The 25872-nt window shown below is 37.9% G+C and overlaps 1 protein-coding gene across 3 annotated transcripts in view; it reads left to right on the top strand.

Annotated features, from left to right (window-relative positions):
- The window catches only part of Sntg1 (syntrophin gamma 1), a 409578-nt gene that overhangs the window by 328373 nt on the left and 55333 nt on the right, over nt 1-25872 (top strand). For all 3 annotated transcript variants that reach the window (XM_041657058.1, XM_041657057.1, XM_041657059.1), the window contains one exon: nt 2822-2860. In XM_041657058.1, the coding sequence (XP_041512992.1) occupies nt 2822-2860 (39 nt within the window). The remainder of the gene's footprint in view (nt 1-2821; nt 2861-25872) is intronic.

Consider the following 25872-nt stretch of genomic DNA (forward strand, 5'->3'; position numbering starts at 1 on the left):
CTTAGAAATTGTTTATTTTTATAATGTGAAACATTAGTCTTTAAATTCTATAGGTTGTTAAGAACTACAGATTCAGTCATCTATATTTCTCATACTTATATTAGTTCCACAAAGATGTATTCTATATAAATATGTAATCATTTAAATGTTTTGACAGCTTATGATTCTACAGATGTGAGAAATGACTGCTTCTGGCAGCACCTAACTACTCCAGAGAGAATGATGGGTACTAAAGACAGTCTATAAGGAGCTTGTGTTCTTCTTTGAAAAACTGGCATATAGCCAAAGTTGATTGCCACAAATTGAAGAGCGACTTTGTGTGACTGTCTAGGCAGCCAGCTGTTTCTGTCATTTCTTGCATCATTGGGAAGCCGTTTGCTTGTACTTCCTGCTTACTCAAACAATATTATCTTCCTTCTCAGGTCTTTGATGGCGTTGAAGACTAGATAGATACAGTCACAACTCCCTCATGTCTTAGCTAAGGGTTTATTACACACAAGACAGACTCTTTAGGATAGGACAGCTGCGGAGTTGTCTTTGTAATTTGCCAATTACCTATGGCCTGGACATTTAGAGAGTGTTTCTTGCCTGATTTTGCTCTTGTTGATTGCAGTTTTATTTTTGTTTATGCTATTATCTTTTCTTTTCCTGCACAATACTTTATCGTTGTTCTTATCGTATATAGTTTTATGTTAAGATTAGAACCTTCTTAGAAAAGGAGTGGAAGTGTAGTGGGAATTTGATTTGTTTTGGCCAATGACATTTGGGATGACTAGAACTCTGGGCACAGTTTTCTCTGATACATGACTGAGGTTGGGAGTCTCTCTCTCTCTCTCTCTCTCTCTCTCTCTCTCTCTCTCTGTCTCTCTCTCTCATTTGGATGTGGAAGGCTTCCTGATGCATGATTCAGTGACATGGTCCAAAGCTTTACCCATCCTTCCTTGTTGAAAGAAGAGGCAATAGTATTGCCTTCTCCTGTATTTTTGAGTGTGTGATCCCCATTTAACCCTTAATAAGCTTTCTTCCCAGACATCTGTGGGTTGTTCACTTTAATATAATGTTCTCCGTGTGTGTTCATATGTGTATGTGTAAACGTGTGCATTTATGCGTGCATGCGTGTGTGTGTGTGTGTGTGTGTGTGTGTGTGTGTGTGTGTGTGTTTGGGACTAGATTTATGTGAGTAAGGTTCCAAGTCCTGGGATACAGCAAGCTACCTGTCCTCAGCATATACTATACAACCATTGCCTCCTGTATTGTAGTACCTGTATACATGGCCAACACGCTTTTCCAAATAAGGTTTCTCAGAGTATTTTTCAGACTTAGTCAAGTTATGAATCTTTATAGTGCACTATTAAGGATAAAAAGCTCCACATGAACTATTAGCCGAAAAGTCAGGTGGTGGTGGCACACACCTTTAATCCCAACACTTGGAAGGCAGAGGCAGATGAATCTCTGTGAATCTGAAGCCAGCAGCTTAACCTGCAAGAGCTAGTTCCAGGTCAGGTTCCAAAGCTATAGAGAAACCCTATCTCGAAAAACCAAATAAATATATTAGTCCATTTCTATAATTATTTCAAAAATTAAATAATTCAAGGAATTGTTTTACTGATGTTCAAAGAGATTACTGGTGAATTAGTATGTGATGTTTAGCAGTCAAATTTGTTTGTTTTTTCAACTTGTAAATATTGTGGAGAAAGACATAGGAAGTTGGGAATGTGTAACAGATACTGTAGTGTGTGAGGTGAGGATTCTGGGAGCAGGCTAACATTGTAATTATGAAAGAAGGACAAGGTTTCTTTATAAACTGCAAAACTTGCTCAAAATATATTTATTTTTAAATCTTCTTTCAGTTTTACATTTTAAAGAATTAATACCTAGAAAGTCAATTTGTACTATTAGAAGAGATTTTGATAATTTTTATAACTTTGTGCCTACAGGTATCTAACTGCATATTTCATGTTTACTAGATAATTAAAGGGAGTTTAAAAAGAAAAGAAAACAGATCAATTGCATAAGTTATCATATAAATAATATACATTTAAATTTGGTCTAAATTCATGCCCTATAAACCTGGTATTGAAATTTCTCCATAAATATGATGTGGAATAATGGATTTAATTAGTCACTATTGTTTCATATATTTGTCATCTATGACCATGTATTTTAATTCACTTTTTCAAGTTTGTTTCCATGAATTAATTCAGAGGAGATGTTTCTGGAGATTTTACATTCTTACACAATAAAATTCGAAAGTAAAAATTCCTCCTTATTTAGATGCTGACTGAAAATACACATATTAAACTATATCTGCTATGTTCTCAATATTAAACTTAATTTGTTGTTCTGTGATTTCATAGTATGATGTTAAATAGTAAGTCTACTTTCTTTAGATTTGTGGCAGATGCTCATTTATATCACATGGAAGTAAGATTCATTACTCACAAGTGAACAATTACTACTCACTTTTCAAAATCTTTATATATGAAATTGTACATGACCTCCCATTAAAATGGGTTTATGTGTAACAATTTTAGTATGCTGAGGTTTCTTTTTAGTATAGCATAACACACTCTCAGACATGTTTTGGGACAGGTTCTAACTATGTATCCTTAGCTGCACTGGAACTCATTGTGCAAAGTAGAATAGCCTTTGCTTCCCAGAGATCAGCCTGCCTCTGCCTGACAAATACTGGTTTTGAAGGTGTGTACCAACATGCCTGGATCATATAAAATAACTCCTAAAATTAGATAATCAGATATATTTAGGGATTACTTTTTATACTTTTGTTGTCACTGATTTATTGATTTATTTATCATTGCAGATCAAAAAAATCAACAGAAATTTCCCTGTAAACCAGCAGGTAAGATCAAGCAATACTTGAAATACTGAATCATACTTCTCTTTAAAATGTCTATTATAGAAGGTAATCTTGGTGCCATCTGATTCTTATATAAAAATAATTAGTACTATAAGCTATCTTTACAGATAATTCATGTTGGATTAATTTATGACTTTAATATATTTTCTTCACTGAATATATGCAAAGTATGTTTTAAATATATGAAGTCTAAGATAAAAACCACCATTACCGAACTAATTATACTGATTTGTGTAAAAATCTGTGGATCTAGACATAGTATTTCTATAAGTTAGTTTTAGTATATCTTAAGTTAAATATTGTTTTATGTGTTTTGCCTATATATATGGTTGTTCACGGAGTACCTTCAGAGACCAGAAGTGGGTGTCAAGGTCTGAATGTTCAGATGGGTATGAGTGCCACATGGATATTGGGAACTAAACCCTGGTCTTCTGGAAGAGCAACAGCTTTTTACTTCTGAACTTTCTCTCTAGTGTCTAGTATATCTTAATTTTTAAAGACATCCTTAAAACTGGTCTGAGTACATAATATGCTGACATACTTCCAGATGAGTATAACTTAGTGAGTATAATGAAAATCATATATGATTGATGCAACAGGATAATGAGCTCATTGCTCTTAATATCAACTTTTATTTATAGCCATCATTCATACTCTAAGCATGCATCACTCTTAATATGTTAAAAGGTTTTGACAATATTTTACTTGCAAAACTTGTAGAAAATCACTTTTCTGATATACAACATTTATATAAAAAGAATTATTTTCTAAGCTTTTTTTGAATATTATATTTACTTAAATAAATACCCTTATTATCATTAGAATTGCTGCATCTTAAACATGATTTGTTATATGGACAGCAGCATTTTTTTTTTAGTGTAGACTATGCCATTATTCTGGACAGGACTAGCTCATAAAGTTGTTCTTGAAGGAAATAACATGAAATAGCTCTGTGTTTCCACAAAGATCTGACATACATCTGTCATTTTTGCTTACCTACACAGATGGCCATCTGTGATCATATTTAATAATGAACACATTCAGAAGGTGAAACAATGCTAAGTTTAGTAATTCTCGAATGCATATTTGAGATACTTGATATTATCGAAAATACAAGAACGTGGAGTCTCAGATCACTAACAGCAATGATACTGAGTTTAGTCCCTGTGTGGTGCTGTTCTCTTGAGAAATTCATTCTGGAAGGCACCAGAGCCAACTTCAGAAGAAATATTAGTAATTCTGTAGGACTGTGTTGGGGTAGGGACATAAATAAGAAAGTGTTTGAATATAAAGAAGCAGGCAATATTAGGTAAATCTTTGTTGCTGTAACTCAGATAAATATGGAAATTTGTAAGTTTTGCATATCTTGATAAAATAAAAATGATAACTCTTTCTTTGATCTGTGAACATCCCCAGCCTTCCTCTTTCTAGCTTCAGCATGTGAGTCTGAGTCTAAAAGGTTAATTTACTGTATTTCATAACCTAAACAATCCTACGCCATTTTTGTACTTATGATGATAGCTACATTTTTAAACATAATTCCTAACTGTAAAAAATAAGACAAAGAGATTTTTAACAATTTATTTGAATGAGAAGCTTCATGAGCAGTGAATGCTAAAACACAGAATGGAGAGAAATGCTTCATGTAGTAATGAAGTAGGCTTATTTGGTCTATCTTAGTGGGAAGACCCGAGTTTCATAACAATGTTCTCTGTCAGTTATGACTGACTAAACTTAAGTTTTGTTTGTCTTTAACATAAGCTTTATAGTGACTAGATTAAATTGGCTCATACATATTGATACCAATCATGTGAGGTTTTGGTCACTTGTAAGAGCCAAAATTTAACAGAGTGTACTTACTTTGTCCAGTAGCAGATCTTTTCACCACCTGTGTGTCTATCCAACTAGAGTAATATTGAATGAATTAAATAGGAATCACATCTAGGAAACTTGAAAGACAAATCAGACTCTAAAGTAGTTACCACAGACAGGAAGGCCTGAGTTCAGTCCCCAACACCCACATTAAAAAACAAATACAAATCCATTTTTGCAGGTTCTTTAGTATGACTGTCCTGGTTTTGTTTTATCTGCCGCATTGGTGAGGCTTCATGAGAATAAATTCTCTGATATTCCTAGGAGATACAATTTCAGAACAAACCGTCCACTCCTCTGGCTATTACAGATTTTCTGACCAATCCTTCTTCAATGATATCTAAATCTTACATGCCGAAAGTGTGTTGTAGATGTTTTGATTGTGACTGAGTACAACGGTATCTCTTATGCTCTACATTTTGATAGGCTGTTTTCTGTAATGATCTCTGCATATTTCAAAGAAATAGCTCCTTGATTGGTGAAAACTGTGGGTATAAAGATAAATATTTAGAATGTAGTTTGAAATTATTCTGGCTTAGTAAAGTGACAGTTGTAGATTTTCCTGTGAGATCTATGATTTTACTAGCCAGGACAACACCACTGGTTGTGCTAACACTCAAAGGACAAAAAAGGAAGGGAAACTGGGAATCCTGAGAAAGAAAGAATTGTTCTTTCCTAGTAAGAGACCTCTAGTTGAGCAATGGTGGCGCGCGCCTTTAATCCCAGCACTCAGGAGGCAGAGGTCAGTGGATCTCTGTGAGTTCGAGGCCAGCTTGGTCTACAGAGCTAGTTCCAGGATAGGCCCCAAAGCTACAGAGAAACACTGTCTTGAAACACATACACACACAAAAATTAAAAAAAAAAGAAAAAGAAAAAAAAAACCAAAAAGAAACCTACAGGTAACATTATAGAGACCGAGAAGACATTACATCTGCATCATATACGCCTATGCATATATATTCACATGTGTATGCATGTATATATAAATACATGTGACAATACTAAAAAAGACATGAATTTGAGAAAGAGCAAGTGTATTCATTGAAAGTTGGATAGAGAAAAGGGAAGGTAGGAAAACATAATTATATTATAATTTCAAAAATTGAAAAAAAGCCTCTGTGCGTTTTTTTGAAAGAGACTATCTCACAGAGATCACCAATCCTCGTAGAGAAGATGAGCTGGGACTATGATGCCTGAAAAGGGTCAAAATTCATTTCCCTTAAAGCCCAATCTACTATCTTACCCCCCTTTCTCTCTAAAACTAAACTTACTTAGGGTTTAGTTTCCACCAATATAAACTTGGAGTTATGTGTAAGTGGTTAATCCATTTTGGGATCTGTGTTGGAAAATTGGTTGACAGAGAAGTTTTAGAGAGAGAATGAGATGATTTTGCTACTTCCTACTACAATTTTGTTCCTCATACTTGATTATTCTCCTTAAAATCTACCCCCCATGTGAATTTGAATTGCAATAAAAGTCTTTTTCTGGTTGTGGAAAAAAAAATTGAAAAAAAGATATAAAATAAACAAAATACCTGAGCATCATGGCCCAGATCTTTAATCCCAACATTGAGGAGATGTATGATGATAGTTCTCTGAGCTCACTTTCCTGTAAGCTTGTTTTATGATATGAGTCTCTAATCAATGAATACCTTGTCTCAAAAATTGAGACAATTGGCTTCACTGGAACAACACCTAAGATTGAATGATCCCATTTACATGCAGGTACAACATGTTTGGGATAAGCAACAAAACTGCTTGATATCATATAATACTGTTCTAACATGCATTCATCAATTGTAACCATATATATGATTTAGTGTGTGTATTGATTCATTTTCCAGTAGAATGTCCTGTGTCTGTGTAAGGTATAGAAAGAGATTTACTTAGTTCATAGTTTTAAGCATCCCATTGATTTAGCCTCTTTTGAGAGTATCCTTGTTTACATGATACGGTAATAGATGATGTCATGTCAGCAGCAGGTTTACAAATGAGAACTAGATTAGCCTTGCTTTTCTATTAACAACTCTGGAAGAACTAATTAGTACCTAAGGAGGACTACATCAATTACTCTTGAGGACATAGTCTCCAATGACTTAATTACTTCCCTTAGATTCCATTCCTAAAAGAATCCTCAGAACTCTCAAAAAGCTCTTTTGCATAATGCCTAGGAAACATAAATATGCCAATTTACTTCAAGGTAGAATTCACATTTTTTTTTTATTTTTTCCATTCAAAAATTTACACTCTCCTCCTCCTATTTCCTCCTGCTCCCCCACTCTCCCTCCTCCCTCCCCCTCCCTCCTTAAGAGAGGGCTGGGAACCCTGCCCTGTGGGAAGTCCAAGCCCCCCCTCCCCCATCCAGGCCTAGGAAGCTTTGCATCCAAATAGACTAGGAATAGACTAGAATCCCAAAAACCCAGTGCCTGCTGTAGAAACAAGTCCCAGTGCCTTTATCAATGGCTTCTCAGTCAGCCCCCATTGTCAGGCACATTCAGAGAGTTCAGTTTGATTGCATACTCATTCAGTCCAGGTCCAGCTGGATTTGATGAGCTCCCATTAGAACAGGCACACTGTCTCAGTGGGTGGACTAACCCCTCGCAGTCCAGACTTCCTTGCTCATCTTCTCCCTCCTTCTGTTCTTCAAGTGGACCTTTTTTTTTAAAATAATATTACTAATTTTGGGGTCCGAGAGTGAGCAACAAGGGAGACAGATCACCATAATTTATGAATCCATACACAAACTTTATTTAGGAAAAGAGAAAATAAAAATCACCATGAGACACAAAGGCTTACCAGGCCCTGGGACCATAGCCAGAGGTTGGACTTTTGAAAGTGTGGTAACCTTGGCAGTTTTTGAGTTCCCCTTTTATAATAAGAAGAAAGCATTAGGCATGGATAAAAGGATTTTTATAATCTTGGAGTAAAACTTGGATGCAAATTGCTCTTACAATTTTCATCACCAAGATGGCCAGCTGAACTTGTGTTCGCATTTGTCTGTTGTTCCTTTCTTGCCCCTCTAATGGTGTTAACAGAAATTTTGCATTTCCCTGGCATTTCGCAGCAGGGAAGAATATGGAGCCATGCAAACAAAGAGTTGTAGTTTATGCTGGCTTGTTGTTGCTGCCTGTGTGCAGTCTGCATTTCCCAGGGAGGGAGCAGGGGGCGAAAAGAAGCTAAGTCAACAGCACAGACTCAGGGAGGTTCTAATACAGAAGCTCTTTATTGAAAACAGGTTGGGGATTTTAATAGGATTAGGGAAAGTTAACTGCTGCAGGAACATTTCTGGTTGGTCTTTTGGAAACTGGTGGTCGCTGCTGGTGTGCTGTGATTGGCTAGGAGTGCGCGTTTATTAATTAGTTAGTTTTGGTTCCCTAATAGGTTATCTTGGCCAATATTTGCTTACTCATTGTGAGTTTGCATGTGCTTGCTTGTGCTTACACTGTTGCCCTACCTCAAAGAATCTCATACAAAGTGGCAGGGGGGTCATCTAAAAGTTTTCCAGAGAGCCATTGTAAAATGCTAACCGTTGGTCTCCAACAGAGCCTGAGCTTTTAAATCAAGGGAACCCATTGTTAAAGTTAATTCCGAGTTGCTGCCCAGGGCTAGTGACTGTAACCTCATATTTCTTTTAAACTACAAATTTATATTTCTGTATCTCTACATTTCTATCCCTGCATCCTTAGTCTCAATATTTTTATTTCTGGATCTTTCATTGATAATACTGATCTTTTACTTCAGACTTTAGCATCTAAAATCTTTAAAACATCACAAAGAATTTCCCAAGACTGTGTAAAATGAGAGATAACGGTTTTCTCCTTATTACACTTCATCATATGAAGGAACAGTTTCAGAAAAAGGATCGGTGTGTTCTTCTACCTTTATCTTTATGCAGTTAGGAATCCGGCTTGTATATGGTAACAGTGGGAAGGTTAAACTTTATACTCACTCTAAAGAAAATATAGGTTTTTTTTTTTCCCTCAGGCAAATGCGAGTAGCCATGACAGAAACAAGGATTGAGAGTACTTGAGTGCTTTATAAAGTCATCAATCAATTTACCTGCCAAATGTATTGATGGTTGAAAAGTTTCTGCACCCCAAAAAGCTTCTCCGCTGATGCAATAATCTGAATCAGATCAAATCAAACTGAGTTAGAAAAAGCCTAGGTTTAATGGATACCAACACTCCCAGATGGCCTCCCAGAGAGGAGGCAGGGAATGAAGACTGGAAAATCATGTGTTTGTTCTCTGAGGTACAGTTTAAATACCCTGTGGGAGTGGCCTTGAGCATATCCTGGGAGGGGTCATTGTTTGGAGGGCTTTCTCAGAGGTGGAGTCTGTACTGCTACAACTTTAAGGGGAGGGAACTTGGGATGGAGCTTCCGGCCAAACATTCCATACTCTTTGAATATATGGATGCCAGGGGCTGGGATGAAGCATGAACCCAAATATTCCAAACTTATTTTGTATATGGATGCCAGGGTCTGGGGTGATGATTACACCCAAACATCCCAGACTCTTTGGGGATGGGGGCACAGGCTCAAGTCTGGTTATGGTCATGGGGCAACTTGGGGGAGAGGAAAGTTGGGAGTTGGTGGGTTCATACTCAGTAGGAGGTATGGCTGGAGAGGCATCTGGTTAACTGCCATCTTGGAGACCTCAGGCATTTGTTCCTTGAGGGAGATGAGAAGGCAGGTTGCTAGGAGAAGAAATATCAGCCCTATGAATGGGGCTAGCCTTTGAAAAACTGATTTAACTGCCAGAGGAGAGACAAGGGTGAGTGAATGAGATGAGAGCAGATATGTCCTTCAAAACCAGATTTTAGTTGTTGGATAAGTACCCATTTGAGCCTGGAGAGGTGGTGCCGATAGTGAAGTCTTAGGAGCTGGTGCAGGTGCTGGCATTATCTGGAGGGTCCTCTTAAGTATGTCTTCATCCAGACAGGGGTGACCTGTAAAATATGCTTGAAAATGGGTAGAGTTAAAATAGGCTCTGAAGACTGTCAGTTTTCATTGGACCATAATTTTTGATATAGCAGCAGAAGTTCCCCAGGTAGAGTTTGCAGGTATCCATCTGTAAGGCAGCCGAAAAAGATTTACATCTTAGTACCATAGCAAAAGGCTATGGCTTTAGGATAAAGGGCATGAATATTTTAGAAGACAATAAAAAAAAATTAGAAACTCTGAACCTCTGAAGATGCTTCTGAAACCTGTTAATTTTGAACTATGAAGCCTGTGAAAAAGGCACACCTGTCTGTATTTTTATCAGGAAACTTAACAAAGGAAGTAATGAGCTACCAGTACCTTAAGTCATCAAATGCCATCAGGCAGATCTGAGAGGGATAAGTAAATGAGCAGAACGGAGACAACTGTTTTTAGCTACACAGTAAATCCCAAGTCTCTTCGTAGTCTTTCGTGAATACCAGTCTTAGAAGCAGTACTTGTCTTTAGCTGCTAAGCCCATGAGGCCCGACAGATTTTTCTCTGTGGGTAGGTTTTGGTCTACCTGTCTTGGCAGAATGAGACAATCGATCCTCCAGTGTTGTGTCCAGGAAGCTGATGAGGTCGAAGGCAGTGTTTTGTGTGTGTGTGGGGGGGTGTGGTGGGGGGGGTAGCTTTGCCATATCCAAAGGAAACCTCCAGGTGGAAGGTCTTCTGCTATCATGTATCTTCTTGGAGGAGCTATAGGATGTTGCAGGAGCTAGCATGTCTCTGTCATAAGAAGCTCTTTTGCTGATTGCCATACTGTCATATCTGTAAAGGCACTTGACTATAACGTTAGGTATTTCTAAATTAGACATATAAGTTATATTTAGACATATAGTTTATCCAATCAGTTACAGCTTACCAATGTCAGTAGAGGCAAGAAGATTAGAAGGGATAATTTTGTAAGCCAAAATACATTGGAGGTGGAATGTCTCCTTGGTAGGTCCAATGTACATAGATACTCTTATTAAAGATAGTGCTGAGGTTTCTATTTTGATCTCAACCAAAAGAGACAGCTATCCACGTGTTTGCATTTTTTTCAGAGCTGTTGTAATCTGGAGTTACAAGTTTTACAGATTTTAAAACAAGCACACATACACACACAGACATCAAACAAGCATACGGTGGCCACATTGTTTATACATAAATATTAAGAGAAGGATTAACAAAACCTTTTCTAGGAAACTGTCAGCTGACCAACTTAAAAATCTTGGAGTAGGCTGCAGAAGCCAGGCAAACACACAGGTGGTTCCATTGATCAGCAAACAGCAAAAAAAGAAGCAGGGAAGGGGGAGGGGAATGGGAGCCAGAGTGGGAGCACAGCATCCAGAAACCACGGAAATATGGGGGTTTATTTATTTGTTCCCACGATGGCAAACATTTTTAGGTGTTAAAGGATGTATGGTGTCAGATAGCCCCAATTTAAAAAGATTTTGTAGAGGCAGCCTTGGAAATCAGATCTTACTCTGACAAAGCCAGCCTTACCTGGTGGAGAGAGACCAGGTGTGGAGGAGAAGGGTGTTTTCCCAACACAAGGCCCCAGGCCAGTGGGAGAAACAGCACCCTTGTTGGGACCTCCAGTTGAAAAGTTTCTGCACCCCAATAAGCTCCTCCGCCAGTGCAATAATCTGAATCAGACCAAATCAAACCAAATTAGAGAAGCCCAGGTTTAATGGATACCAATGCTCCCGGATGGCTTTATAGTCAGTTCCCGAAAGAGGAGCTGGGGGAGGAAGACAAGAAAACCCCGTGTTTCTTCTCTGGGGTGCAGTTTAAATGCCCTGTTGGTGTGGTCTTGAGCATCTCTGGGGAGGGGGTCATCGTTTGATGAGCTTTTTCAGGGGTACAGTCTGGACTGAGGCAACTCTCAGGTGGGGGGACTAGGGATGGAACTTCCACCCGAACATTCAAGGCTCTTTGGATATATGGATGCTGTGGACTGGTGTGAGGCTTCCACCCAAACAACAGACATTTGGAACGCAAGCTATAGGAAAGCAAGAAAGTCTATAGTATGTGTCTCAGATATTACTAATGACTTTCTTAGCTTCTGACTTAATGGAAGTTCCTGGTTTGATAAGTTAATTAATTTCACAGATTTAACCTGCTAGTCATAAGCTTTGTTGGACATAGATGAGTTATAAAAGTCTAGGAAGAGAATTAAAGATAGTTGCAGATAATTTGACTGCCAATGAGCAATATTCTAGCTCTCTACAATCATGACACAGACTAATCTGTCAGCCTTCAGAATCTTTAGCACAGAATTGAGGTTTTCAGCGAACGGCAGTTCCCATAAACAAAGCCTAAGGGAAGAGAGGGAAAATCCTGCACAATAAAATGGGGACAACAGATGAGACAAGTACACGTCATCCCACAGCATTTGTGTTCACACAGGATTTCTGCGTTAGCCTTGAGTGTGCTGAACTGTCTCCATCTCAGTGTGTCCATAACGTGATATTCTTGGTGGATTTTCAAGCGTAGATTCAATGTAAGTCTCTGTTTATAAAATGTCCTTTGGGGAGAAATGTGATTTATACAGCCACCTCCTGTTCCTGAATGCCCAGCTAATAATAAATAAAATAAGAAAAAGTAATTAACTCAAGATTCCCACAGGGAAAAATCTTTTTCTTGTGAGATTTGGTTGTAAATTCATTCTACATGTATTTTTCCACACATAAGAGGAAAAAAAAAAGAATGAAAGAAAGAAGGAGATCAGAACCTCCTCCAAAGGGGTAAAGTAGCTGTACCCCAGCAGAGACTGCTGCTGGGCATTCTCATTGCCAAGGGGGTTTTCAGGATCCCTTTCTAATCTAGAGCCTTGAGCAAAATTTATAAGGCATATAGGAGATAAACCAAAGGATGAATCCATGAGTTAAGTTGTTTAATAGGAACAGGACTTAGTATCAAAATGTGGATTTACAGGTGATATAAATGTATATATGTATGTATGTATGTATATATATGATTACCTATATACTTATGCATTTATGCATACATGTACATATATGAATATATGATTGAGATTAATTTTAAAATGCATCTATAAAAAGATTTGCAATTCTGCAGAAGGCCTTGATTAACCTCCATCAGGTTCTACAAAGACTATTTAGAAAAAGGCCAGGATCTTTTGTCCCCTGTGTTTTATCTTCTTATATCATCATTCCCATAGGAATCAAAAAAGCAAAAGTTTTGTTTATGAAGGGTGTTCAACTGTCTTCCCAGAGTCAGAGGAAGTTGACAAGGATCACACTTTCAAGCATTTCCTAAGCTGTATCTGATTGCACTTCACTCTTCAGTCATAAGAATCAATTGGAAATTTCTTTCAGGAGACAAAGATATGACAATTATATATTTATTTATTTATTTATTTATTTAAAGAAGATTTATTTATTATAGATACAGTGTTTTGCTACATGGTCACCTTCACACCAGAGGAGGGCGCCAGACCTCATTACAGGTGGTTGTGAGCCACCATGTGGTGGCTGAGAATTGAACTCAGGACCTCTAGAAGAGCAGTCAGTGCTCTTAACCACTGAGCCATCTCTCCAGCCCCGACAATTATATATTTAGCATGACACATTCTATGGGATGCTCTATACATTCTACATTGGTAGTTAACATATTTTTTTTTACGACTTGTTTATCCTTACATTTCTGACAAATGCTACATTAAGAATGCAATATTGATACTTTCTCTTATCTTTGTGTTCTGTTACACACCATTTAAGTATTTAGAATCATCACAAAAGAAGAACAATCTCTCAGCCATAATGAGCTGTAGCTTAATGTATTTTTTAACTTACAAAGTGGTAACTTAAAGGTGTCCATAGACTTAGTAAAATCTTGAGTAATTTATTAATTCTCAGGAGTTAAAAATGAATAATTTACCCAGACTTCTTGAGTTTTTTGTTAGAAGGCATTGTTCTTCAACTAATAACAGGGAATTCACTCTTCCTTTCTGTAATTGTCCATAAATCCTGTGAAATGGTGGGCTATATATCAGAAAATAATGACTCATTTTAATCTATGCATGTGAAATGAATTTAATAGGATATATAAATTTGGAGGTTAGAAGATAAGAAAAATGGAATTATGCTTTTTTCTAGGCTTATGACATTAAATATGGCTACTCATTATGCCTGATTAAGAACACCTGACTTATCTTTTACATTCACTTGACTTTGAAAACAGAATGTGCAACTACATTAGTAGGAAGTTGAAGTGGGCAGATCCTCCAAGACTCAGAAAATAGTCTTAGGCACCTACACAATGTCTACATTTAGCTGCAGAGGTGTGCTGTTTATCTGATGGGACGTGCACATGCCTTGATGCAGGTGCTGTTCAGAAATGAAAGTAAGCCTGACTCAGTTTAGTTCCTGGAGAGGCTAAAGTAACAAGAGTTATAAAGAGAACAAAAAATGAAACAACAGGCAGTTATTAAGGCTGCTCTTTAGGTACACAAAGCAAAAAAAGACACTTTAGAAATAACAGAAAAATGTATTTTCAAAATCTAATTGTAATGTTAGATAGGAAGATTAAGTTTATGGCAGGATTGCTTTTACTATCCTGCCATTTATGCCCATGATTCCTGTATGAGGAGTCTCTTGGAAAATATGTTTTTCACAGTGAGATGCAAAATCCTAAATGGTTCCTTCCATTTAGGATTATTTTATTTGAAATGTGGAAGGAGTATAAAGGATGTCTTTTGTAAATAAATACAATAGAGCCAATACCACCAATGGTATGACTATTGTGAGTAGTGAGTTTAAATAATGCATTTGAGAATCCAAAATAAAACCGTGAATTCAATTACATGTGATGTCACTATGAAGTGATATAGGTGAAGGAAGCAAGGTGAGGGGAGCTGCATTCTGACTGTGCTTAATCACACAGTAATGAACAATACTACACATATTGTAAAGTTACAGATATCATCATTAAATTAAAGGAGTGAGTTATAGTTATGAAACACATGTTTATCAAAGTATTGCTTTAAGACAGATACAGGTTCAGAAATATATGCAACTGAATGGTCCATTATGTATATTTAGAGAGCATCACTTTGAATTGAGTATCAAATTTTAGTTTGTATATTCTATTTGTACATACCAATTCTGCAATTTTTTCTTTTAAATGAATGCTGTCAAAGGAAATTCTGTGTATTATAAAACTGAAAGTCCCATAATTACCCTACCAATTTATGACAGGATACATGAATATTTCAGTCATACAATGAATGTAGGTATGTCAGCGTTGTCAGTGTGCTTAAAGGGATCTACATGTGAACCAGGGACTATCACAGCAGTTCAATGGGTTAGTATGTGCAGAAATAATAGTTCTAAGATAACATAAGCAAAAATGTAAAAATATATCTAGTTACTGTGTGTGTGTGTGTGTGTGTGTGTGTGTGTGTGTTTGGTTTGGTTTGGTATTTTGAAACAGGGTGTCTCTGTATAACAGCCCTAGCTGTCTTGGAACTAGCTCTTGTAGACCAGGCTGACCTTGAACTCACAGAGATATGCCTACCTCTGCTCTTAAATGCTGGTATTAAAGGTGTGCAACACCACTGCCTGGCTATTTTGTGTCTTTATAGACATTACGTTTCAAGTTTTAAGATGACATCTCATGATGGTTAACACTGAAAGGTGAAATAGAGGTGGAAATAGATGACAGTGGAAAACAGTGGGGAAAACGTTAACTTTCTTTATTAAATTTTGTTTGCACAAATTATTTTGTAAGGTTTTATATTATTGCTACCTACTAATGAAAATTCAGATAAGATACCCATGTGTTGTTTAATATAATTTCTTATGCAAAAGAAGAAACCTGCATGGGGTATATGTTTTTCTTTTTATTTGTTTATTTATTTATTCATTTTATATACCAACAGCAGTTTTCCCTCTCCTCTCCTTCCATTCCCTCTCCCACTTCCCTTCTACCCCCCTCCCCCCATCCACTCCTCCTCAGTCTCTGTTCACATGGAGCAAGTCTCTTCCATGGGAGTCAACAAAGCCTGGCATATCATGTTGAGGCTGGATCAAGCTCCCTCCCCCTTGCTTCAAGAATGGGCAAGGCATTCCACCATAGGGATAGTTTCAAAAAATTCAGCTCATGTGTCAGGCACAGGTCCTAATCCACCTTCTAGGGACCCCACAAAATACCAAGCTATATAACTGTCACCCAGATACAGAGGGTTTAGGTTGGTTCCCTGCAGCTTTCCTAACCATAGGTCCAGAGTCCATGATTTTCCACAAGCTCAAATCAGCTGCCTTTGTGGTTTTCCCATCATGATCTTGAACTGTGCTTGCTCATATAATCCCTCCTGCCTCTCTTCAACTGCTCTTCCACAACTTGGCAGTGCTTGGTTGTGGATCTTGGGAAGTCTCTAATCTGATTACAGGGGAAGTCCATTTCAGGCACTATATTTTCTACTGTTAGGAATCTTAGCTGGGGTCATCATTGTGGATTCCTGGGACTTTCCCTGGCTCCAGGTTTCTATGAGAGACTTTGGAGAAAGGACAAGGAAGGGACAAATTATGGCATTTTATTATAGTCTTAAAGTCTTTTGTTTTTCTTATTTTTAATTTTATTTAATTAACATTTTCATTTATTTTATTTTACATACCAACCAGTTTCTATTCCCTCATTTCCTCCTGTCACCTCCCCTTTCCCATCTACTGCTTCTCCATCCAGTCTTTCTCCACCTCCATTCACAAAGGGGCAGACCTCCCATGGACTTGCATGCACAAAGCATGACACATCAAGTTGGGTCAGGACCAAGTCCCTCCCCTTTTTGGGGGAATCCAGCATGGGGACCAGCTTATCAAAAGTCAGCTAAGTGCCTGGGAGAGGTTCTGATATTACTGTGAGAAGCCATACTCAGAGACCAAACAATACGATTGTCCCACACCTGCAGTGTCTAGGTCAGTCCTATTCCGGCTCCCTAACTGTTGGTCCAGCATCCATGAGCTCCTTGAGCTCAGGTCAGCTGTCACCATGGGTTTCCCTATGCTGACCACGATTGCTCATACATCCCCTCCTCCCTTTCTTTCACAAGACTTTCTTGAAGGTCAACACAGTGCTTGTCTGTGAATTTCTGCCTCCACTTACTGTTGGAGGGAGGGCCACTTGTTTGTTTCCAGCTGCTTAGCAGCTCAGGCCTGAAATAACCACTCAGAACTATATTATTTAAATCACTGGCTTGCCCATTCACTCTAGCTTCTTATTGGCTAACTCTTACATATTAGTTTAACTCATCTCCATTAATCTGTGTATCTCCACGTGGCAGTGGTTTACCGGCCAATTTCTATCTGGCTCTGGTGGGGTTACTTGGCTTCTCTCTGACTCCACTTCTTTCATTCAGTTTAGTTTTCCCCGCCTATCTCTGTTCCCCTATAGCTCTGCTATAGGTCCAAAACATTTTCTTTATTAACCAGTGATATTCACAGCATACAGTAACACTATTGTTTCCACATTTTATCAATTTAAAATATATCGTGAACTATTTCCTTGCAGGAAAAAAATGGGAATACTAAGTCAAGCAGAGCTGTGAGCTAAATACTGTAAAACCCCAAAATGTAAATTAATTCAGATCTTGGTACCTGAAGAAGGGTTTCAGGCTCAAAGAGGTTATGTGGACATGTGTCAAAGGAAGACTAAAGTTGTTAGTTTCCTAGATGCAGAATGAAGTAGCACACGTGCCCGTCATGGCCCAGGGAAGGAGCCGTGGAGCACATTTGAGCTAGATCAGCATTGAACTGAGGTTCCTGAACTCTAAGAGAAAAGAAGGTTTAGTAAGAAATTATGCTGGAAAAATGAACCAAGGAGCAAGTAAGAGTTAAACGCTCAGCAGGAAGGGAACTGTGGAGAAACTGTTCTTTATCCTGGGTTTGATGGAACTTTATCATAAGAGTAATTTTAAAATAAAGGCGAATGAAAATGTGCGACATAGAAGGGACACAGCATGTTCGCCCGTATAGAAACATTCCATCATTGTACAGGGAAGCGTGTGAGACTCGTGATTCAGTGCAGGAAGCAGCTTGATGTCTGTGAAACAAAAGCTTTGGAGTGGATCTAGCAATTCATTGCAAAGGAAAGAAAGCCCACATCATTTTCACAGCCGGCGCTGGGTGCAGGTACTATTCACTTCTTACTTTAGAACGAGGTTGAGCACCAGTTCTTAGCCAGAGCACTGGCCGTTCTTTGCTTAGCACCTGTTTATTCTAATTGCCGACTGTTCCTCTCTGCGCCTCTGCTTTTCTCAGGAGGTGTAGCTACTCACATGTCTCCAGTGTTAAAGTAAGAAGTGCAGCAACTGAGTTGTATTTTCTGCTGTTGTGAATTCTTAGTTTTCCCCCAGAAAACTTTATTGTCATGTTTCAGTCCCTAGAAATACTCGTGCTACATAAGGTGACTAGGCATTTAAGAGGTATTGGACTGTACCTCTGTGAACAGGCACTATCTGGTCTACACTGGCTACTCAGAAAGAAAGTTGTTGGAGAGTGAGGCTATCTCTTTGTGTTTTACCTCGTTTCTAAGTCTGATAATACAGAAGTGATTCTGACCCAAGAGCAAAGAGAAGGTCATGTTTATAACCATCAGAGATTTGGGTCCCAGTCTGGTGGGATGGCTTAGCAGGCATATCGAACGAGCATGGGATCTGAGTTTGAAACCCCAGAACCATATAAAGCTCAAAACAGTAGCATGCAACTGTCTTTCCGTCATTTCTATGACGATAATAGAAGCAGATATTGGTTAGTTCCCAGGAGATCACAGACCAGCTAGTACAGCATGCACACCATCAAACAAGAGATCATGATTTAGACAAGATAGGAAAAAACTGACACCAAGGTTGTTCTTGGAGCATGGTGGGGCACACTGAACTCTTAAATGCACAAGCATACATTCTCTCTCTTTCCTTTATGCTTTAAAGTAATGAAAATATAATAAGATAAAACATAAGCTAACACATCTGAATTGGGGGAAACAAAGAAGCAAACAGGAGAAAAGTACAAGAGAAGGCACAATAGCCAAAGGCTCACTCATTTGCACACTCACTAAGCCCCTAAAAATACTAAACTGAAAGTTATAAAATATATGCAGAGGACTTGGTGCAGATACATGCAAGCCCTATGCATTTTGCATCAGTCTCTGTGAGTTCATATAAGCTTTAATTATGTTTATTTAAAGGGCATTTTTTTCTTGGTGTGCTACATACTCCCTGGCTCTAACATTCACTCTGCCTCCTCTTCTGCAGTGCTCCCTGAGCCTAGACAAGAGGGATTTGGTGGAGATATCACATTTATGGCTGAGTGTTCCACATTCTCTCACTTTTGCATAATGTCCATCAGTGGACTCCGGTATTAGTTGCCATCTACTTGCAAGAGGAAGTCCCTTGAATGATGGCTGAGCAAGCCATTGATCTAGGAGTATAGCAGAATGTCAGAACGTCAATAAAGGACATTTTCTTTGTGTGTGTGTGTGTGTGTGTGTGTGTGTGTGTAATCTCTATTTTAGGTCCCTGTGCTATCTAGTCTCAGGTTCTTGGTCACCCAAGCACCTTTGGTATGGGTTCCATATCATGAAGTGGGGCCAAGTCAAGTCAGATATTGATTAACTATTCCCATAAGTTTGCTTCACTATTGCTCTGACATATCTTGTAGTTAGAACATCATCATAGACCAAAGGGTTGTGACTGTGTTGGTTTGTAAGTTTCTGTTTCATTAGCCTTCAGAGAACTGCACTGTATGAAAGACTCTATAATGCAAGGGCCAAGGCTCTATGCAGGCACCTGCTTGACTTCTCCATGTTCAATGAGTTGTATATCTGTTGTCTTCAACAATGGAGCATTGCCGTCAGTTTGTGGAGAACCCCAAAGTCTCGGCAACAACTGGGAATGTTTGACCTTTCCCATGGTGTCCCTTTGGCCAACAACTCAATTAGGTTAAATGGAATCCAGGTACTAGAAGTCCTATTTGTTGAGAAGATATGGTCTGCTGAGGCTGTCTCCCTCATTATATGGCAATTTAATTTAGATCACCTTCATATGTGTGAAGATTTTAGGAAGATTTTGCTTACTGTACTAGGTTTCCATGATACCCCTCAAATGACCCTTAATTTTAGCTATCTTTCCTTGAATTCTCTCCCTTGACAACATCTCCCCTTCACTCCTGATTTGATCCCCCCATTCATATATTAATAACTATCTCTACTATTTTCTACCCCAAGAAGGCTTATCTGTTGCCCTAAGTCCCTTACTACATATCCTCTGTGGTTCTATGCATTATAACTTGGTTAACAATGATTGAACAACTAATATCCACATATAAGTGAATATATACCATATTTGTCTTTCTGAGTCTGGGATAAACCACTTGAGATACATTTTTCTAGTGCTATTCAGTTGCCTACAATTTTCAAGATGTAATTTTTTTAAATGGCTGAGTAATGCTTCATTATGTATCATATTTTCTTTACTTTTTTCTGTTAAAAAAGATATTTAGGTAGTTTTTAATTACTGTTATGAATCAAGCAGCAATAAAGATGGTTTAGCAAACGTCTTTGTAGTATCACAAATCATTTTTTGGGGTATCAGCCCCAAAGTGGATAGATGGATTTTTAGATAGATCAAATCCCACTATTTCTGAGGAACCACCACATTGACTTGCATAATAGCTGAAAATGTTTGTGCTCACACAAGTAATAATAGTGTTCCTCTAGTTTGACATCCTTGTGAGGATAAAGTATCATTTTTTTCGGTGTACAATGAAATCTCAAAGCAGTTTTGGATTGCATTTCTCTGATGGCTAATGATGTTGAACACTTTTTTTCTAGAGTTTATTGGGTATATTGGTATTTCAGTTTTTCCTATTGTTAATTACGTTATTTGGGTTTTTTTGTTTTTTGAGTTCTTTATAGTTTTGGATATTAGTCCCACATCAGATAATTCTGTAGACTACATTTCGTTCAAGTGACTGTGTTTTTTGCCATGTAGATTTTTTGTTTCATTAGATCACATTTATAAATTGTTGACCTTAGAGCTTTGCAAATAGTGTCATGTTTACAAAGTCTTTCTTTTTCTTTTTCTTTTTTTCTTTCTTTTTTTTTTTTTAGGTCAATGAGTTCTAGACTACTCTGCATTTTCTCTTCTATCAGATTCAGTGTATGTTGAGGTCTCTGATCTACTTGGAGTTGAATTTTGTACAGGGTGATAGATATAATTCTATTTGCATTATTTGACATGTAGTCATCCAGTTTGGCCAGAAAACGTTTGTTGAAGATGCTGTCTGTTTTTCACTGTACATTTCTGGTTTGATGATTAAAATCAGATGTCTGTAGGTGTATGGATTTATGCCTGAGTCTTCAAGTTGAATCCATGGATTAGTGTATTCATTTTTATTCCACAACCATGCTGTTTTTATTATTAGCTCTTAGTACAACTTGCAATCATGGATAGTGATAATTGCCATAGGTCGTTTATTATTCAGGATTGTTTTAGCTGTAATTTTTTTTGTTTTATAGGAAGCTGAAAATTGTCCTTTCAAGATCTGGGAAGAATTGTGCTGGAATTTTTATGGGATTACATTGAATCTGTAGATTGCTTTTGGTAGGATGGAAATTTTTGCTATATTAATCTTACTGATCAATGAGCATGTGAGATCTATCTTCTGATACCTTCATTTTTTTTTCTTCAATGTCTTTAAAGTGTTAACACACAAGACTTTTACTTGCTTGGTTAGAGTTACTCCAGGATATTTTGTATTATTTGAGGCTAATGTGAAAGATAATTTCTTTTTCAGTCCTTTTGACATCTGTATGTAGTAGAGCTTTTGATTTTTGTGAATTAATTTTGTATCCAACAATTTGCTGAAATAATTTATCTAAATATTTATATGACATATCATACCATCTCCAAATAAAGATAATTTGAGTTCTTCATTTCAATTTTTACCAATTTTAACTCCTTCAGTTGCCTTATTGCCCTACATGAGACTTCAAGCACTGTCTTTACTAGGTACAGAGCAAATAAACAACCTTATTTTTTTGTGACATTAGTGGAATTTTTTTTTTCTCAAAACTAACCATTGGCTTGCTGTAAAATGCCCTTATTAAGTTGAGGTATATCCCTTGTATTTGTAATCACTTCTGGAAGTTTTATCATTAAGGGCTGTTGAATTTTCCAATGGCCTTTTCTGCATGCAATGATAGTATCATAACATTTTTGTCCTTAAATTTATTTCTATGGTGGATTGCATTTATCATTTTATGTATGTTGAACTATCCCAATATCTTTGTTATGAAAACTGATTAATCACAGTATATGTTTTTTTAATTTGTTCTTGGACTTTGTTTTCAGGTATTTTATAGAGAAATTTTGCATTAATGTTCATAATTATTTTTCTCTGTTGGGTTTTTATGTAGAATCAGAGTAAGTTTGGATTTCTAAAATAAATTGGGTAATATTCCTTCCATTTGTCTTTTGTGTAATAATTTGAGGAATATTTGGCATTAACTCTTCTTTGAAAGTCTGGTAGAATTCTGAACTAAAAGCATCTGGTCTAAAAGCATCTGGTCTTGCGCTCTTTTTTGTTGTTGTTGTTTGTTTGAAGACTTGTAATCACTCCATCTATTTCACTATGGAATATAGGCCTATCTAAGTTGCTTATCTGATCTTGATTTAACTTTAATAAGTAGTATGCATCAAGAAAATGATCCATTTCATTTCAATTTTCCAAATTGATTGAGCACGGGTTATTTATTTATTTATTTATTAAAGATTTCTGCCTCCTCCCCGCCACCGCCTCCCATTTCCCTCCCCCTCCACCAATCAAGTCCCCCTCCCTCGTCAGCCCAAAGGGCAATCAGGGTTCCCTGCCCTGTGGGAAGTCCAAGGACCACCCACCTCCATCCAGGTCTAGTAAGGTGAGCATCCAAACTGCCTAGGCTCCCACAAAGCCAGTATGTGCTGCTGTAGGATCAAAAACCCATTGCCATTGTTCTTGAGTTCTCAGTAGTCCTCATTGTCTGCTATGTTCAGCAAGTCCGGTTTTATCCCAGGCTTTTTCAGACCCGGGCCAGCTGGCCTTGGTGAGTTCCCGATAGAACATCCCCATTGTCTCAGTGTGTGGGTGCACCCCTCGCGGTCCTGAGTTCCTTGCTCATGAGCACAGGTTTTAAAGTATGCAGTATGCCCTTTTGATTCTCTGGATTTCCTCATATATATTGTTATATTCTTGTTTTCATTTCTAATTTTTTAATTTGGATATTCATTCACCACCTTTTAATTAACTTGCATAATGATTTGACAGTATTATTGGTTTTCTCAAAGAACCAACTCTGTTTCAGTGACTGTAATTTTTGCTATTGTTTGTTTCTACTTTATTGAATTTAGCCCTGATTTTTTTTTTTATCATTTTTACCATCTACTCTTTTTGGGTGTGATTTCTTTTCATTTTAGAGCATTTAATGTGTGCTGTTAAATATGATTCTAATACATTCTGTTACTCTATTTTGGGGGAGAATCAGACCTTTGATGTTGAGAAATATAAAATCAACATTTTTCATTCATTTTTAGTATTTTGTTGTTTTTGTGATTGTTGTTGTTGGTGTTCATTTGTATGTTTGTATCTGCTTGTGTGATTCTCTTCTTTTGATAAGTTGATTTGGGATTATTTATACCATGTCTTTTTGTGAGTGTGGTTTGCTTCTTTAGTTTGTGTTTTTTTTTTTTTCATGCCTTCTGGAGGGGTAGATTAGTAGATAGACACTGGTTAAATTTGATTTTATCATGGAAGGTCTTATTTTCTGCATTTATATTTAAATTTTTTCTTGCATTTGTGGTCTCCTAGAGTCCACAGAACATGCCCAGTTCCTTCTGGGCCAGAGTCCCACTCCAGCAGGTTTCTGATCCCAGAGAGCAGGTGCGGAGCTGGCCATGGAAGGAGGCTGACATGATGTGAGGGTGATCAGGATGGCAGTCACTTTTTTGAAAAAAAAAGTTGCACCTTTTATTTTCTACAATTGTACAGAGGATTGAATGGGATTGGGAGAAAGGGAACTTATGAGCTGGAGTGGGGCTTGTGAGGAGGATCGAGAGAACTAACATTGACCTTGACAAGTAAATAGGCATCATAGTCCTGTGTTAATGGAAGGGCCACATGTTCCTCTTGCCAGAGATAGGGAGAATGACTCCCTTTGTATTAAACAGGGACTTTCTTCAAGCCCCTGAGAAAATGGGCCCTTTTGTCTAGATGACTAACCTTGGGAAAAAGAGCTTTCTCGAGAGATCAGAAACTTCACTAGAGAACATTGCAGGTTTTTGTATGGCTTAGTTTATCCAAATAGCTAAGGCATAAAGTGAGCAAAAGCACAGCTAGGCAAATATTATCGTGAATCTTAGTAGACCTTAGGAACTTATAAACCTTGATTATCAAATAAATCTTAATTATTAAACACATGTTTTTTATTTTGTGTATGCTATAGCAAATAAAGCTTGCCTGATGATCAGAGGGTGGAGTGAACCACAAGGTAACCATTGAGGTCTTAAGGTTTGTACAGACAGACACAAAGTGATACAGCTGGGCAGAGAGAGGAATACAAGGTGGGAGGAGACAGGAACTCGTGCAACAATTGGCACCCAACTTTACAGCACTAATTCACACACACACACACACACACACACACACACACACACACACACACACAAAATGCTTACCCATGGCTTTGTAGCCACTGAAAAACTCTGGAGGTGCATGCAGGGGCTTCTTTAAAAGTCACCACCAGGCCAGCTAGGGTTATTTTTTCTTTTTTTCCCAAGTCTCTGAGCAAGTTTAAGATTTTCCTGTTGTAACCTCTCTAAAAGAATCTTCAACTGCCAACCAAACTACTAAAGCCCCTGGGCTCCTACTACCACAGGACTTACTCACCCTACACTGGTTGGCCCTGGGCTCCTAATACCACAGGACTTACTCACCCTTCACTGGTTGGCCCTGGGCTCCTAATACCACAGGACTTACTCACCCTACACTGGTTGGCCCTGGGCTCCTAATACCACAGGACTTACCCTACACTGGTTGCCCCTGGGCTCCTAATACCACAGGACTGACTCACCCTACACTGGTTGGCCCTGGGCTCCTAATACCACAGGACTTACTCACCCTTCGCTGGTTGGCCCTGGGCTCCTAATACCACAGGACTTACTCACCCTACACTGGTTGGCCCTGGGCTCCTAATACCACAGGACTGACTCACCCTACCCTGGTTGGCTCTGCCTTCAGGCAGTTTCACTACATGCGCTTCTTCCACACTATCCCACGTGCATTTTTTAGACAGTCAGTTCCCCTTTCCCTGTGGGTTGTGGGTATCCCAGAACCCCTTCTCAAGATGCTGCCCCACTAGGTAGCTGCCTTGACACCTGCTCAGGCTTCTCCTGTTGTTGCAACCACCACACACTCTCAGCTCACTGTTACATGTTAGCAGTTGCAGCTTTTATAAGCAAGGTTGTACAACTGTGCTCTCCCCTCAGATAAGCTACGTGTAAGCAGCCTCATTCTCCACTGTCAGAAGATTTGGTGAGACAATTGGGAATTCTTAAAAAGGAGAATTAGTTAAAAAAGAGACTCCTTCCCTCCCAAATTAAAAAATGGGAAAGACAATTACAAGGGAGAGAATTAGGTTTCTGTATGATAGTGCTATGCATAATTTTAAATTGAAACAATTAAATCAATTAAATGAAGGAATGATCAACTTAACTGGGATTGACATAATGTTAATTATTGTCTTGATAATCCTTGTTTTATCTCTAAAATGGTTGGTTGATATGAATGCAAAGATATAGGCCTTGGAAAAACTTATTGAAACAGATGGAGATATTCAGATACAGACAGAGGAATTTAATGGAGAACCAATTTCAGCATTGCAGTATAAGGCTGAAGATAAAAGTCTAAGATTTTTAAACAACCTAATGTAATTTATCCAGTCACTTTACAGGAATAGCAGCCAAATGATAGATATTCCCAAAGCTATGCAAAAATTAAATGGACCCTTATAGAAGTGTTAGATTTAAGGAGACTCAAAAGAAGTAATAATCTCATGTGGCATGCATTCACGTTTTGTGATGCAAATGTTAAACTTGTTTAACAAGTT

Source organism: Microtus oregoni, unplaced genomic scaffold (assembly GCF_018167655.1).
Source record: "Microtus oregoni isolate MIOR12 unplaced genomic scaffold, Mior012 000008F_ref0000371, whole genome shotgun sequence".
Classification (NCBI taxonomy): Eukaryota; Metazoa; Chordata; class Mammalia; order Rodentia; family Cricetidae; genus Microtus; species Microtus oregoni.